Source organism: Biomphalaria glabrata, chromosome 6 (assembly GCF_947242115.1).
Source record: "Biomphalaria glabrata chromosome 6, xgBioGlab47.1, whole genome shotgun sequence".
NCBI classification, from domain to species: domain Eukaryota; kingdom Metazoa; phylum Mollusca; class Gastropoda; family Planorbidae; genus Biomphalaria; species Biomphalaria glabrata.
Genome location: NC_074716.1, coordinates 46,466,513 through 46,481,247, shown reverse-complemented (window position 1 = coordinate 46,481,247; position 14,735 = coordinate 46,466,513). Strand labels below are relative to the sequence as shown.

Genomic DNA, 14,735 nt, shown 5'->3' with positions numbered 1-14,735 from the left:
GATTTAGATTTGAAATTGAATTAAATTGTGCATTCTAAGTTGGACTTGTGTGTGTATACTAATTCTATGATTTCAATTTAAGCCCTATTCCAAAATATTTTTGTTAGATTTCTCAAGCTATTCTTGGATGTTGGATGTGTTTAGAATTATAGAATCATAGTCACCACAACTAAAGACAGCATCACACTAGTAAATAATGATTCTTTTTCATTACAATCAATCTACAAAAGCAATGTTACAAATCTCAGTTTAAATTTAATTAAATTTCACTTATTAGTTAATGGATGAATTCAAAACATAAGTTCCAAGTATAAAGATAAATGTACAGTTCATCTGAGAAGAGTAAAAAGGAAATTTGTTTTTTAAATGTATATTACTGATATAGAATGTGAGTGTATTTCTATGGTGATGGGTGGGAAGAGGTTAGTGATTGGTTGTGAATGATGCATAATTAACTGCATTGTCATCAGCAGTCTTAGATTGGGGGGACGACTCCATATTGCCAGACTGAAAAGACGAGTTGTTGTAAATTTAAATATTTTCACAATGAAAAATGTTGTAAAAATTTATGTTGAAAAATTAATGTATAAAAAGAATTAACTGACTGTGAAATGTATATGGTGATAGGACAGTATTTTATTTAAGTGTGGAGTTGCATGAAAAGTTTTGAGTATGTTCACTGTCTTACACTGATGTGGTTGTAGATGCCATGAGTCCAGCCACACAAGTCCACCACACGGTACAGTGCAGCGAGCTTGCATCTAAGCTGCTGCTCCCCTTCAGCATAAGTTGAGCACTTGACTCCTTTCAGGTCATTGATTGGTAAGATAGTTGTGGCTGAAACAAGAAGTCAATATTGAAAGTCAGTGTTGAGACTTGTGTAAAGTCAGTCTTGAGACTTGTGTAAAGTCACTGTTGAGACTTGTTTGAAGTCAGTGTTGAGACTTGTGTAAAGCCAGTGTTGAGACTTGTGCAAAGTCAGTTTTAAGTCTTATGTAAAGTCAGTGTTGAGACTTGTGTAAAGTCAGTTTTAAGTCTTATGTAAAGTCAGCGTTGAGACTTGTGTAAAGTCAGTTTTAAGACTTATGTAAAGTCAGTGTTGAGACTTATGTAAAGTCAGTTTTAAGTCTTGTGTAAAGTCAGCGTTGAGACTTGTGTAAAGTCAGTTTTAAGACTTATGTAAAGTCAGTGTTGAGACTTGTGTAAAGTCAGTTTTGAGTCTTGTGTAAAGTCAGCGTTGAGACTTGTGTAAAGTCAGTTTTAAGTCTTGTGTAAAGTCAGTTTTAAGTCTTATGTAAAGTCAGTGTTGAGACATGTGTAAAGTCAGTTTTAAGTCTTGTGTAAAGTCAGTTTTAAGTCTTGTGTAAAGTCAGTTTTAAGTCTTATGTAAAGTCAGTGTTGAGACTTGTGTAAAGTCAGTTTTAAGTCTTGTGTAAAGTCAGCGTTGAGACTTGTGTAAAGTCAGTTTTGAGTCTTGTGTAAAGTCAGCGTTGAGACTTGTGTAAAGTCAGTTTTAAGTCTTGTGTAAAGTCAGTTTTAAGTCTTATGTAAAGTCAGTGTTGAGACATGTGTAAAGTCAGTTTTAAGTCTTGTGTAAAGTCAGTTTTAAGTCTTGTGTAAAGTCAGTTTTAAGTCTTATGTAAAGTCAGTGTTGAGACATGTGTAAAGTCAGTGTTAAGACGTATGGCTACTTACGCCTTAGTATAGTTCATACATACCTCTAAGCAGATTTCCCAAGCTACTCTTGGTAGGTACTGACAACACCTCCATGGTCTGTACACTTCTAGTCACAGCTGGATAATTTGCTTTTCTTGTCTGTCTGCTGGTGCTTTGTCTTGACACTAGTGGGTACTAACAGTAGCCTCCCTTCTGTGAAGTATTACAACACATTAAATATAGGTCTTATTTGTCTTACGTGTATCGGGTGTATTCTGAGCTGAATAGTAGGCTACAACCTAGCCCAAGACTCCCGCAGGACGGCATTTAAAGCACCAATGAAATCATTGAACACAATCCAACTTATCTATGTTGTGATCACACTTCTGTGGACAGACGTAGCAAATTTGTGTTTATGTAGCTTTAGGTAGCGTTCTGATCTACCTCTTCTTTCTTCAGTCAGGAGAGAGGGGTGCAGGCTTTACTTTCAACTCTGTTAGTCGCGTGCTGAATTGCATTCTGTTTGATGTGAAAACCCACTTCCACTAATGTCAACACAGACTAATGATGCTATTACTAGTAAATGTCCAGCGTGTATGATGGATCTAATATGTGCTGCTGTGTTAGAATTTTTTCCTAATGGTGCATTTAGAAAAAAAACAAAAAAAAACTAGCATGCAATGATTTACAACTTCCGGTGAATAGAGAGTAATTTTTATGTCATTCAGGGGTCCTTTAGTTTGTTATTGTTATCTGGTACTTGTCGAGGAAACCGAAACATTGTTTTGAACCTACATAACTTACGAATAACTGGCACAATTTCGTTGGAATGGTTTCGCTATCATAATTATTATTATTATCATTTTTAAAAGGCGTTTCGAATTTTCTGGTGCAACCAGGCGATCCATGGTTGCGGCTAAGGAGGTCAGAATACTGAATTATTGCGGTGTCGGGCGGAACACTGTTCTGTTGGGGCATACTTGGCCCGGATTCGTCCAAACTATGACTCCCTGATGTCTCCACCGTGGAAAGAGAGTGGAGACAGTGTCGAATATTTGTACGCGAGTTGTAGGGAGGGGTCGTGTCTTGACGGTCACTCTGTTTATGGGGTGGGGGGGGGGGGCTACAAGGCATTACACCGGACGGCCCAGTTTCTTTCCAAAGCGCTGCGGGAGGGATAGTCCTTCCTGCTCTGTTTCCAGTTAAACTGATTTAATTTTTTTTATTGTTATTATTATCTTCGAATCAATTGATCTGGAAAGTTTGAACTGAAACACTCCGGCACATTAGCAAGCAAAATTAAAAAAAAAAAAAAATAACCACAACTTAATTTTTTTTTTAAAGTAAAGTTCCCCTTTCAGACCTTGCAATCTATAGGGCAGATGATGTAAAGGTCGTCTGTTTCTGTGTCCCACGGTTAACGAGGGTGTCATGTGGCCAGCACAACGACCAACCGCCTTCACTTTTTCCCAACTAGTGTACCCATTAGAGCTGGGTGGACATAGAGACGCCCTAAAATCCAGAAATTCAAAATCCCAGTCTTCACCAGGATTTGAACCTGGGACCCTCTGTTCGGAAGCCAATCCAAGGCTCGAAACCGAGACCATCGCTACTACAGTCCAGAGCGCGTACCACACGACCACGCAGCCATCCTGGCGTTGAAAGTTGATGTATTTGACTACATCTGGAGTCCACAATAGTTTATACCAGATAACAAGCTACCTATTATTACTACAATAAATGTCAGTGTAAGCCTGATCATATAAATATTTGAGCGCTAGCATAAACTTTAAAATTAATTCTAAGCACTTTTTAAAATCATGGTACTCACGAAAAACTTTCAAACTAAATCACATGCGTTTGATTTTTTCCATGCACTGTTTTTCTTTCATTCAAAGCTAACGAGGTTCTGTTGGGGTTTTTAGGTCATAGAAAAATAAAAAGTAGATGTGATTGTTTTATATGTTTCTGTGTTGTTACTGAGCGTAAAGGAATAAACATCTTTTATTGTTGACCCGAGTATTTTGTCACGTTTAAACATATCTCTCACACGTCATTGTTTTGTGTGGTCACGTGATGGGATACTGTTGACTTGTTACACCCAAATTTGTCGTGCTCGTGCAATGTATAAATCTCTTTTTGTGTTCTTCTGCGGTTCAGGAGGAAAAAGTGGGGGGGGGGGGGCATTTAAAAAATCAGCGTAGTGGTATCAGCTTGGAACAGTCATGTCATTACATTTGTAATAGATCTAGACTAACAATAATAAATCAGCGCGACTACAAATATTTTTTACCAATTGTTTTTGTTTAACGCAATTTCATGCTTTTGGCTTTCTAAAATAGGCTATGACCCAATCACTTGAATGGACCAGTTGGAAATAGGTAGGGGGGGGGGGGAGAACGGGGTATCTGGGGGATTGCTTTTTAAAAGCATTTATAAAAAAAAAAGTGAACGACCTGAATTCGAACTCGTGGGCTAAAGCATCCTCAAGCCAATACACTAACCACTCTGCCAGCGAATCGCTTATGAAAATAAAAGGTTTTATTGTTAGCTTCAAACTTTAAAGCTGCGGTTTACAAAGTATAAAGAGGGCTAATTTTACTTATACCACCACATCAGTTAAGTACTATTTCTTTCCCATGTTCAAGATACCAAACAAAATAGTTAATTGCCATGAGTTAGTTAACTATTTTTTTAATTGGTTCTTGTGTTGCCAGGTAAAAAAAAAATGTGCAAGATTTCAGCTTGATCGTAGATAGGGTGTGGGAGAAATAAAGTGTACAAACTTTTTACCAGACATTGAGTTGATGTAAGCTTTGTGATAATCACAACATTGTTCTATGTTTATTGAAGCTTTTTTGTAAGCCCCACAATCCGATCTTTTTGTTCACATTCCTATTTGTTTGTCATCGTCGCTCTTCTATTTGGATCAAAGTGCGGGCGTGACAGGTGCTCAAAGTAGAATAGTTTATAAAGTGAAGAAAAAAGGGTAGGAATGGGGCATATTTTTTAAAAACTCAAAAGCTTCGTGGAGGATGTGTCTTATGTTGTTGTTTTTTTTTTTAACTATTTGTCGCGGGGGGGGGGGGGGGTATCAGCAAGACCAGTTGCGCTTATATATCTAGATCTAACAAGGAGATTTAAATATCAAGGCATTTTTGAACAGCGAAATAGAAGCCAAACTTGCTAATGTGATGAGCGAAATTGTATCTATTTGGTCTGATACATACCCCATCTCGGTGAGCCTGGTGTTACTACGGGCGGCGCCGAAAGCGATCATAAGTGTGAGAAGTAGCGGAAAGCTGAAGTTAAAGTTTTCAAAATATTGTAAAAATGTAAGAAGTAAATTCACTCGTGCTCACGTCTTATTGATAGAACAATCCGATAGGTCAAAATTGAAGCGAGTTTATTGGAGCTGGTTCCTTAGTGGGATACTCGAGGCTCTACGCTTAACCGCGGGGGTAGGGAAGGGGGAGAGATTATTGAATAACAATGCTGAAACTTTGTTTCTTAGACCGGCTTAGAATAGTGCGTGTTCAATTACAAACGTGTTCAGAGTTCTTATATTTATTGGCCTTTTTCGGCTGTAGGCCTACTGTGGTTCATCTCGTAGAGAAACCTTTTTGTTTGTTTGACAAAGCTTATATCAGCTCACTGTGTACGGGGGGGGGGGGGGATCTTAATCTTAAACACGTTTCTTCTCCCACTGGATGGCTGCCTGGTCGTGCGGTTATCGATGGTCTCGGGTTCAAACCCTGCCCGCTCCCATCCCCCGTCGTCCTGCGGGAGGTTTGGACTAGGAAGTAAACTATCTTCAACTCTGAAGGAACATCCGAAACATGTCAAACATTTTACAAACAAACTTCACATTCTCGGGTCATGTTTGAAACTTTGCACAATTATTCATTGCCGATGACAACATATGCGTCGATAAAACGAGTCGGAAATTATTCATTTTGTCTTGTATAGAAAATTTACTAAGGGACGAAAGCCTTGTCACTGTGTAGAGAATCAGGTCGTTAACTAACAATTTTAAACTAACAGTAGACTATAAAACCTTCAGTTTTTTTTTTATATATAAGTACTTGTATACCTCACTGGCTGAAGACGTCAGTCTTCCATCAAGGAGGCTCGAGACCTCGAATTCGAATTCAGACTCGAGCATTTAAAAAAAATAGCTTTTGAAAAGACATCACGAAAGCCTTCTCCCAGATACCCGCCGTACTTGCCAAACAGGTCCACAAAAGTGATTGGCACCGAGTATGCAAAAATAAAATAATGATAATAAAAAGATATTTCCACTCGCAAAACTGTTAATATAGATGCATTTTAAAAATTACATTATTGATTCAATATAAGTGATGCATTTTCACTCAATATAAGCTTTTTATTAAATTCAAGTATTTTTTTATATATATATACCAGGTATTTTACTTGTTCATGTAACTGTATAGCGTGGAGAGACATTTAATGCAGGTTGAGGTGGCATTTCCTTTGGTGATAGAGGAACCAGCCATCTTTCGTTTAGCACACTTTTCTTCCAGAGTTTATATTTAATGTACAAATAAAATGAAAAAAAAAAAAAGATTTTTTTTTTCAATGTACATATTTTCAGAACCATTTAAAAATAATGCCCGTAGGGCGAGTTTGACAAGCGTTCTGTAAATAACTGACCTCGGTACTAAAATTCACTAATGCAGGTTCAGTTGTTGAATATGGGGGGGGGGGAGGCAGGTTAGATGTGTTAAGTATTACAAAAAAAAAAAAAAGGCCTAGGTGTTGATAATTTCTTGTTTTTAACCTGCTCGATGGGATAGAGTTATTCAAGCCAATGTCTATAGAAATAAACTTACTGAAACTAACAGACTCCTTGAATGAAGCCAAGCTTATTACGTGCCTGGGCATTGCGCTCTCAGCTTAATGAAACACATTAACATTGGCCAGAGCGATCGAGGCTAATTAGAACATAACTAAAGTGATAGTGTTATGCTTGTAGGCAGACATTCTTATTCTGACACAGGCTTAGAGCTCTAAATTACCTCAATACTGTACACAGTAACCACTAGCAGAAATGTACTTGAAATTAGAAGTATGATTTAAAAGTCTTGATTTATTTTTATACTGTCGATTCTACCTAATAGGAACACATCTAGACGAGATAATTTTAGTCCTAATAACCGTCTGGTCCGATTATTACATGTCCTGTGTCACAATGGAATTTGAGTGCTTAGGTTTCAGCCCGACTAAGCGGCTTGTCAATATAAGTCAAAGAGCTGAGGCTGTTGCAAATCTGATGTTTAAACTGCGTGAGCCGTATATTAGATCTACCCACATTATATGTTTAAAGTCTATACTATAGACTCTAATTCACCGTTAGCCCAGTGCGTTCACGGTGACGGCTATTTCATGATATATCCGATATGCCGGTGATATGACCAAGAAGTCATTACTGTTTCGTCATCAACAACAATGCGTGTGGGTTTAGTTTGACTCACCTGACAGCTTAGAACGAATCAGTACTCACGTCTCTCCTTTCAGTGAGAGATATCACGCCGCTACGTTTACAAAAAATAATAATAATAATAAAATCACTTTTTTCATAATCTAGTCACAGTGAAGAATAGTCCGAGTCAAGTCTAGATCTCGATAAGAGGGTTTATTTTAAAACCTAGATCTAGATTTATTAAGCGACACACGTCTGCGGTGGAAAGAAGGACAAGCGTTTCGGCAATCAACGAGCACACACACACACTGCGTACCGCCTCGCGCTGTTGTCAACACGGCTTTGACACGGGGTGCCGTGTCAGACTGGATCCCCAAGTCCCAGACCCTTGTACTAACAGTGTTTATTTTTTGGTCCCCCGGTGATAACATTTTGAGTCGGCCCAGTACTGACTGTGCACACTACTTCAAGGACGATTTTTTTTTCTTTCTTCCAAGCCGGCCGGTAAGAAATGTATCCATTCACATAGGTCTAGTATCGACACAAACACGTACACACGGCTTATCTCTGTGTTGCCGGTCCTAATTTAAAAAGTTGAACTCGGCGAATGTGCAGTATTAATTTATTCCGAACTAGATCTAATCCGATTTGGTAAAGAAAAACATGATACGCACCTAAAGAGGAGACGACCTCTTTCAGACTACACAGAAAAATGCCCAACACACTCTCGGCATACGATTCGAGAGTGCTAATATTGTTCGGTATCGATCCCAGCCCTCAGCCCCTGACTGTCAGCATAGTGTCTGCTCGTGAGTTTATCGAACGATGCAAGGAAACAAAACATGAACATCGAATCAGTCCACTCAGTGCACAAGATTGACGAGTTGAGAACTGGGTCACACAGTCTGACACTAGCTGACAGATTCTTATCGTGTGGCATTACTTTAGCCTATTACTGCCTGCAACGCTTTTGGAATTCATTATTTGCATACACATGCCGGTAGTCATAATTAGAGCAGGCATTAAAAGGTTAGCGAGATATTTCTTTAGTAGTTTAAATCATACCGTTAAATCACTAACCTTTTTTTATATTAATATACAATTTTTATGCTTTGCGTTTGTTAAGCACAGCATTGGGTTGTTTGGAGAGGGGTGGGCGGCACTCATTGAGGATTTTAAAGTTCGAATCCCGCGTGATGGCTGGGTTTTTATCGGTATTTTAGAAAGTTCCTTGTGTTCACCCAACTCTGATCGGAATCTAGCAGTTTTGTGTAAAGTAAATATGGTTGGTCGTCGCCACATGATACCTCACTGTCTTTATCCACACAAAAAATAAAAAAGATCTGTGCCATAGGACCTTTGGTCTCCTAGGAAAACGTAACTGCCTTAAAAGCAAACTAAGAAAACTGTGCCGAGCTGTTCACTGTACATGTTATAGAAATGAAATGTCTATTATTTTGTTCAAAGTTTTTGTCTTGTTCATTAGTTCCTCCTTTGAATATTTAAAACAAAGTGACAATAACTTTTTTTTGCCTTGGATTAGATATCAATGCATACATTTTTATTGTAGCATCTATTGATTCTAATTAATATCTAGGTCTAACTAAATACCGAAAATACCATAAGTTATTAAGCTACTGTGATGTACAAACTACGGCCTGCAGGCTATATCCGGCCCGTGTCTTGGCCCTTAAAATGTAAGCTTTCCATGGCATAAAATGTGGCTGCCTTAGAACTGTTTTTGTTGGCGGTGCTGAGGCACTCAAAATGTTTTCATGCAGTGCGGGATATACCTATAGGCCACATTAGCTTCGAACAATGGTTTTGAAGAAAAACAAAAGGAATACATCACATTATAATTAATTAAAAGGGTCCCGTTTCTCCCAATAGTTTAGGGCCTTATCAATCATAAATCCGGTCCTGTCCCGAGGTCGGAAAAAAAAAGGGGGGGGGGGGACACCAAGTGACGTGGATAACTTTCCGACTCATGAGATAGTCACGTAGGTATTAAAAAACACTTTTAATGTAGCTTTTATTATTTTTAGCTTTATCGAAGAAAAAAAATTATGTCCTAATTTGCTTAGATGTGTGACTTAAAGCATCTAAAAGGTCACTGTTACTAACATTCAAACATGTGACTGAGCACACATTGGATAAGACAAACACCTGTAAGAGCACATATTGGATAAGTCAAACACTTGTAAGAGCACATATTGGATAAGTCAAACACATGTAAGAGCACATATTGGATAAGTCAAGCATTTCCACTTAATATAATTAGATCGTTGCCGGTCTTTATAGCCACGTAAAATGCTACACCGCTCCTAAATCCCAGGGCTTTAATATGACATCCACTTTGCACAAATCTACCTTATCCACGAATCCATCTTGTATGTCGTAACCATAGACATAAATAAATATAGACTGGCCGATTAAAGAGTTTTATGAAACGAAAATTTGTGAATTGCAATTTTGTGTACTTAATTATACAGCATTTATGAGCAGTATAAAAGTTAAGTATTCATATCTATTTCAGCCATAACCTATATAAGTATTACAATAGTTTTGTTTAATCTCTAAGAAAGAAGATCATGCAACTATTCATAATTCGGAAATCCGAATACAATAGATATACATGTTTTCAAGTTACATGAAGTTACTTCCTTCGGCCAGTCTATATTTATTTATGTCTATGGTCGTAACATACTACAGATTTATTTAAAACATCGATATCACTCGCGAACGATAAGCATAATTTAATATTGGCGGAATAAATAAATACAAGAAAATAGAAGACTTGAAGAAATATAATGAACGTAATAGTATTTAATATTCCAATTTCACGACTTTTACATTACAAACATTTGGATTAAAAGAAACGTACTCAAAAGCAGTGCCAAATGAACCAATTATCACGCCTGCTGGCTCTCAGATGTTTCATTTTGTAATAACGTCCCTTTGTGATTTCTTTTTAAGGATACAGCTTTGACTACAAACGTGTGGCCCCCATCACCCTTGCGGTAACAGTCACAGTTTAAACTGGAATAGAAATGATAGGGGAAAAAAACGTCGAAACCGGCCCAACAATGTGTGTTTGTTCAAACGGGCTGTTGTGTATAATTAGTCCTGCACTTCAGAAACAGGTGTTTGTTTGAAGGCCTGTGGCCAGCTGCCCTTCTTCGGAGCCAATTTGTAATTCCCGCCATTTCCGACAATTTCTCCAGTGTTCATCTTTTTTATCTTTTTTTAAATCAAGATCGCTGAAGGCGAATCTGTTTGCGGAGTAGCAAAAGAAATGTATGGACTCGGTGACTGTGCGTGATAAATGTGTCATCTACTCCTTAAATATTTTTTTTGTCAACGAATAGTATTGTACGCTATAAGATATTCTTTCAAATATTTGCCCACTTAATGCAACTTGTATTGAAGTCCATATCTATATTTTCAAAAAAAAAACAAAACTTGTTCTGTTATATCCCTTTTTTAAAAATATATTTTACTAAGATCACTGAAATAAAATGGGTGATTAAAAAAATAGGACTATTAATATTCTCTACAGCATTTCTAAAGGTGAAGCCGAAACACGCTAACATTGTTTTATATAGTAACGTTTTACATATTAAAAATGTAATCTTGCTATTGTAGGCCTAATACATTGAAGCGATTGTAGGCCGCCCCGGGAGACACGACCTCGGATCTCTGAGAAACCTAGCATTTCTTTGTTCTCGGCTTTCTGTCCATACTACGTATAATTGGGAGGTCGTTGTGTTTGGCACATGTCACCCTCGCTAATCATTCAGCTTGTCCCCGTAGACTCAACTATTCAAGGTGACTTTTGATTTTTTTTTAAACCACTTCCTCTGTTTGTTAACTTCAACACACTTTTTTTTTTAATTCCACATGTGCTTGACCTTTTGCCGGAAATGACCCCGTTGAGCTAGATTTAATTGCGATGAACCTAAATAGAACTATTGGTTTATTGGTTATACTAGCTTTTGTTTCGTGTGCGCTACGAACTCTCTCCTACTCACCCCACCGTCTCCTTCCTTTTTTTTTTTCTTCCTTCCCTTGACCTGGTATGATGTCATTTCGAGTCACGTGACATGACTCGCATGCCAACACGCTCTTGTTGGAATCGATCAGTGAGTCAGTGGAGCACCGGCGACCGAGCTATGGGCATTTTGATATGTGAGAGATCGATCATTCACTCACTCGTGCACGTGCTTATGTTGGAAAGGATACAGGTCATCGTTATTAGTTCCTTTCTTTTCATATGTGAAAATAAAATACATGCACGGACATTAAAACCATAATAAGAAATACGAATTTCTTAATAAAGATAATTTTGAAAGCTAGATATATGGGCAGTACATCACTTGTCGAGACTCACTGTTAGAACCATGTTAAGTCTTCACGCTCTGGGGTATATTTAATGAGAACTTACTTTTGCAACACGGTCCATATCAGGATCTCCCTATTCCCGTACAGGGAGAGACCCCACCCATCCTGCAAACCAACATGACCTCGCGCGCTATGAAGCGTTTTACATTCCTACAGGACATGTCCCACCGTCTCTGCGTCCACCTGGCAGTGTCGATATTGGGGGATCAAAGTTGTTTTTATCCGGACTCTCGCTAGGCAAGCTTTCCATTGTTCTGAATCGTGCCGTTCCAAACTGTTTGCTCCAACTGTTTCTAGATCTATAGAAATGTTTATTTTGAGCCAACTGTTTCTTTTGAATTAACTTTCATTAGAGCCAACTGTTACTATAGAGCCATTTCTTAAGAAACAATTGTTTCTTTTGAGCCAAACGTTTCTTTAGAGCCAACTGTTTATTTAGAACCAATTGTTTGTGACGATGACACAACTATACAGACTACAGTAGGGCCACACACTTTCTATATGTTAACGGGGCTCACAATGGCAGTCGATTGTTGAATCATCACGCGGATACACATCAATGAATGCTTGATTGATTTGATGGTCTTTGTGCAAGTCTGTTGTCGTTTGAACTGCACCAAGTCTCTCTTGTACGCATGGCGTATGGAACAAAGGGGTCCAGTGTATTGAACGAGCGTGTGAATCGAGTGAAGAAATGAGCAGACGTGAGGCGTGTATTATTTCGTTTCGTATTTTGTTTTTAAATTCTTCTTCTTAACTTTCGTGGTTGTCTGTGTCTAGTAACAAATTGGTTGTTAGTTCATCTTCAATTATTGTCTGGAGCAACCTCATTACCGTAGTTTCCAATGCCCTATTTATGTACAAATCGCTTATATAAGTCTTAGGTAGTTGGTCGTTTAATATATCTAAGTTTGAGTTGTAACTAAAAAAAAAAAAAAAAGTGTGTAGGTCCATTGTTTTGTGTGTGTCTGCATGTTAAAACTGTGCTGGAATTCGGCGACTTTAGCAACTGGTGGGGATGGGGAAGGTATTGGCGCCTCGGCTGTTGGCACGATAATCCTGCGTTCAGATCATATTCCTATTGCTGTTTGGGTCAAAGCGCAATAACGCAGAACAGGTTGATGGATTGGACGAGCACTGGAGTGACTTTCTTACAAACCCTCAACTGACAGTGGTGATTAGCGCTGAACTCTCTTGCAATCAGCCACGCAATAATTTGAATACTCGGCGCGATTTTTTTTTACTTGCTAACGCGCGTTCATTAAATACTTTAAAAAAAAATAATTAATGTAGCGCTTGCTTGTTTAAAGTGTATTGGGATGTTTTATTATATTTATGGTGATTTATTTATACACCTACACCTAGTGTTTTATTGGCCCTCAACTCAGACCTATATAGATTCTAATATATATTACACTGCGACTGGAGGTGAACAACTTCAAAAAGCTGAAACAAGGTGTTGTTTTGTTTCGTAGTTATAAGAAGTAAACATTTTGTTCAAACCTTACTTATGTTACAAATAATATAGATTTTACATGATATAAATTATTAATATCGAAGTTTAATTTTCTGAATCTAGATCTATAAAGATCTAGGTAATAAATATATTTGAATGTACAATCTAAAATCATAAGATGATTAAAATCAACAGGCTTGAATTATTTGGTTCTAGGGTTGTCTCAACATTATCTCAATGCGTAAATATATATATAGTTCTGTAATTAAAATTGTCCATTCTATTAAAAATCCCCAAAATTGGACTGCATTATTTCTAAACTTTGAAAACTAAAGACCATTACTTTTCTAAGAAGAGCGATTTTCCAAGATTCAGGGCGAATTCCCTTACAACTTGAAAAAGAGTCCGATCGGAAACGCATTTGACTTTTTGTTTTCCAGTCAAGGTATAATATATTTAGGTCTGTGTCCTAACCTACATTGACCAGACGTCAATGTGAAGGCAGGTGAGAACTGACAACTTCCTTTTTATATCCTGACACACTTGACACAAACTACCGCTATTGTCTGCCTCCTTGACGAACGAGACGAGTTGAATGTAACATCCGCGGTTCTCAAGTCTTGTTCACTTCTCACATTTGAAATGTCAAAATTTCTGGTCTGTGTGTTAAGAACGATTCATAAATCTGATTTGAATTTTGAGTTAAATCTCGTTTTAAAAGTACTTGTTCGTCAAGTGAACTAGAGTTATCCTTAATCTTCGGTATCGAAGGTGATGCCTTATATTGGAGATATTTTTACAAGTCGGGAAAACTATAAATAGCAAGCATTTTGGTGTATTCGGTGTACCAAGTAAATGAACTATTGATAAGATACGTCTGTTTGGGTCGTAAATGGTAACACTGCGGACTGAATAGTGTCAACTCTTCCGTTTTGTAACTTTGATGTAGTTGGCAACTTTAAAGTTCAACTTAACTACCTTGACCTTGTTTAGTCTATCGTGACCTTGGCATTGTTTAGTTTATCGTGAATATTCGCGAAAATCTCTAACATCCTATTTACCTAAACTGTTGCCGGCGTTACGTAAAATGGCTGATGGCATTGTATTCTTTATCTTGGATCTATCATACACGACAAAAGCAAGCATCCTTAGTTTGACCCAGTACAATTAAGTTTAACTAATTATTATGGTAGACCATTGACGCCCAACCTACGTCCCCCGGACCTTATCCGACACCCTCGAAACTTTGGCCCATTATAAAGCTGCAGAGGTTCTGTTCTATTGGACAGGTTGAATGATGCGGCCCGTAATACACGTGTCGGAGTATTATATGGCCCTATGTTCGAAAGGTTTTGGTGCCACTGCGGTAGACATTCTTCTCATTACGCCATTACACTCGGCTAGTCAGCCAGACTTGCCAGCCCAAACCTTACAAAGTTTGTTTCTACTTTCAGGTAAGGATTCCACCAGGCAGGGAGGAGCCATCGTTAGCCCGTGGCTAAGTCTGGAGACATCTCGACACAAGCTGGACATCTCATCCCTGCTGCCCAACAAGTCTCTACCCGTGAACTCCCTGGACATTGACACCAGTACGCTGCTCTGTGGTACCGACAGTGAAACCATCTACTCTGTACATCTCCCTATGCTGGACTAGACGTGGGACACGTACTTGCTACCTTGAAGTGCTGTTGAAGAATAGAAATAAAATATTGAAAATAGTTTTAAAATCTTTTGAAATGCGTGGAATATGAATCTTACAGCACGTCTAGATGATACCTT

General features: G+C 38.1%; 2 protein-coding genes across 5 annotated transcripts in view; one reads left to right on the top strand and one right to left on the bottom strand.

Annotated features, from left to right (window-relative positions):
* LOC106078209 (alpha-adducin-like) overlaps positions 1–8,086 on the bottom strand; it is a 12,617-nt gene extending 4,531 nt beyond the window's left edge. Inside the window, exons 1-3 of one of the 3 annotated variants that reach the window (XM_013239038.2) lie at positions 7,774–8,086; positions 1,719–1,869; positions 689–837 (exon numbers count right to left, since the gene is read on the bottom strand). In XM_013239038.2, coding sequence (XP_013094492.2) covers positions 689–837; positions 1,719–1,770 — 201 coding nt within the window. In that variant the 5' untranslated portion in view covers positions 1,771–1,869; positions 7,774–8,086. Of the gene's footprint in view, positions 1–688; positions 838–1,718; positions 1,870–3,487; positions 3,630–7,151; positions 7,637–7,773 lie in introns of those variants that run through there. The other 2 variants (XM_013239031.2, XM_056031436.1) reach the window with 2 other exon arrangements.
* LOC106078202 (nucleoporin Nup43-like) overlaps positions 1–14,675 on the top strand; it is a 27,964-nt gene extending 13,289 nt beyond the window's left edge. For both annotated transcript variants that reach the window (XM_056031435.1, XM_056031434.1), the window contains exon 8: positions 14,411–14,675. In XM_056031435.1, coding sequence (XP_055887410.1) covers positions 14,411–14,610 — 200 coding nt within the window. In that variant the 3' untranslated portion in view covers positions 14,611–14,675. The remainder of the gene's footprint in view (positions 1–14,410) is intronic.
* The last annotated feature ends 60 nt before the right edge of the window (positions 14,676–14,735 follow it).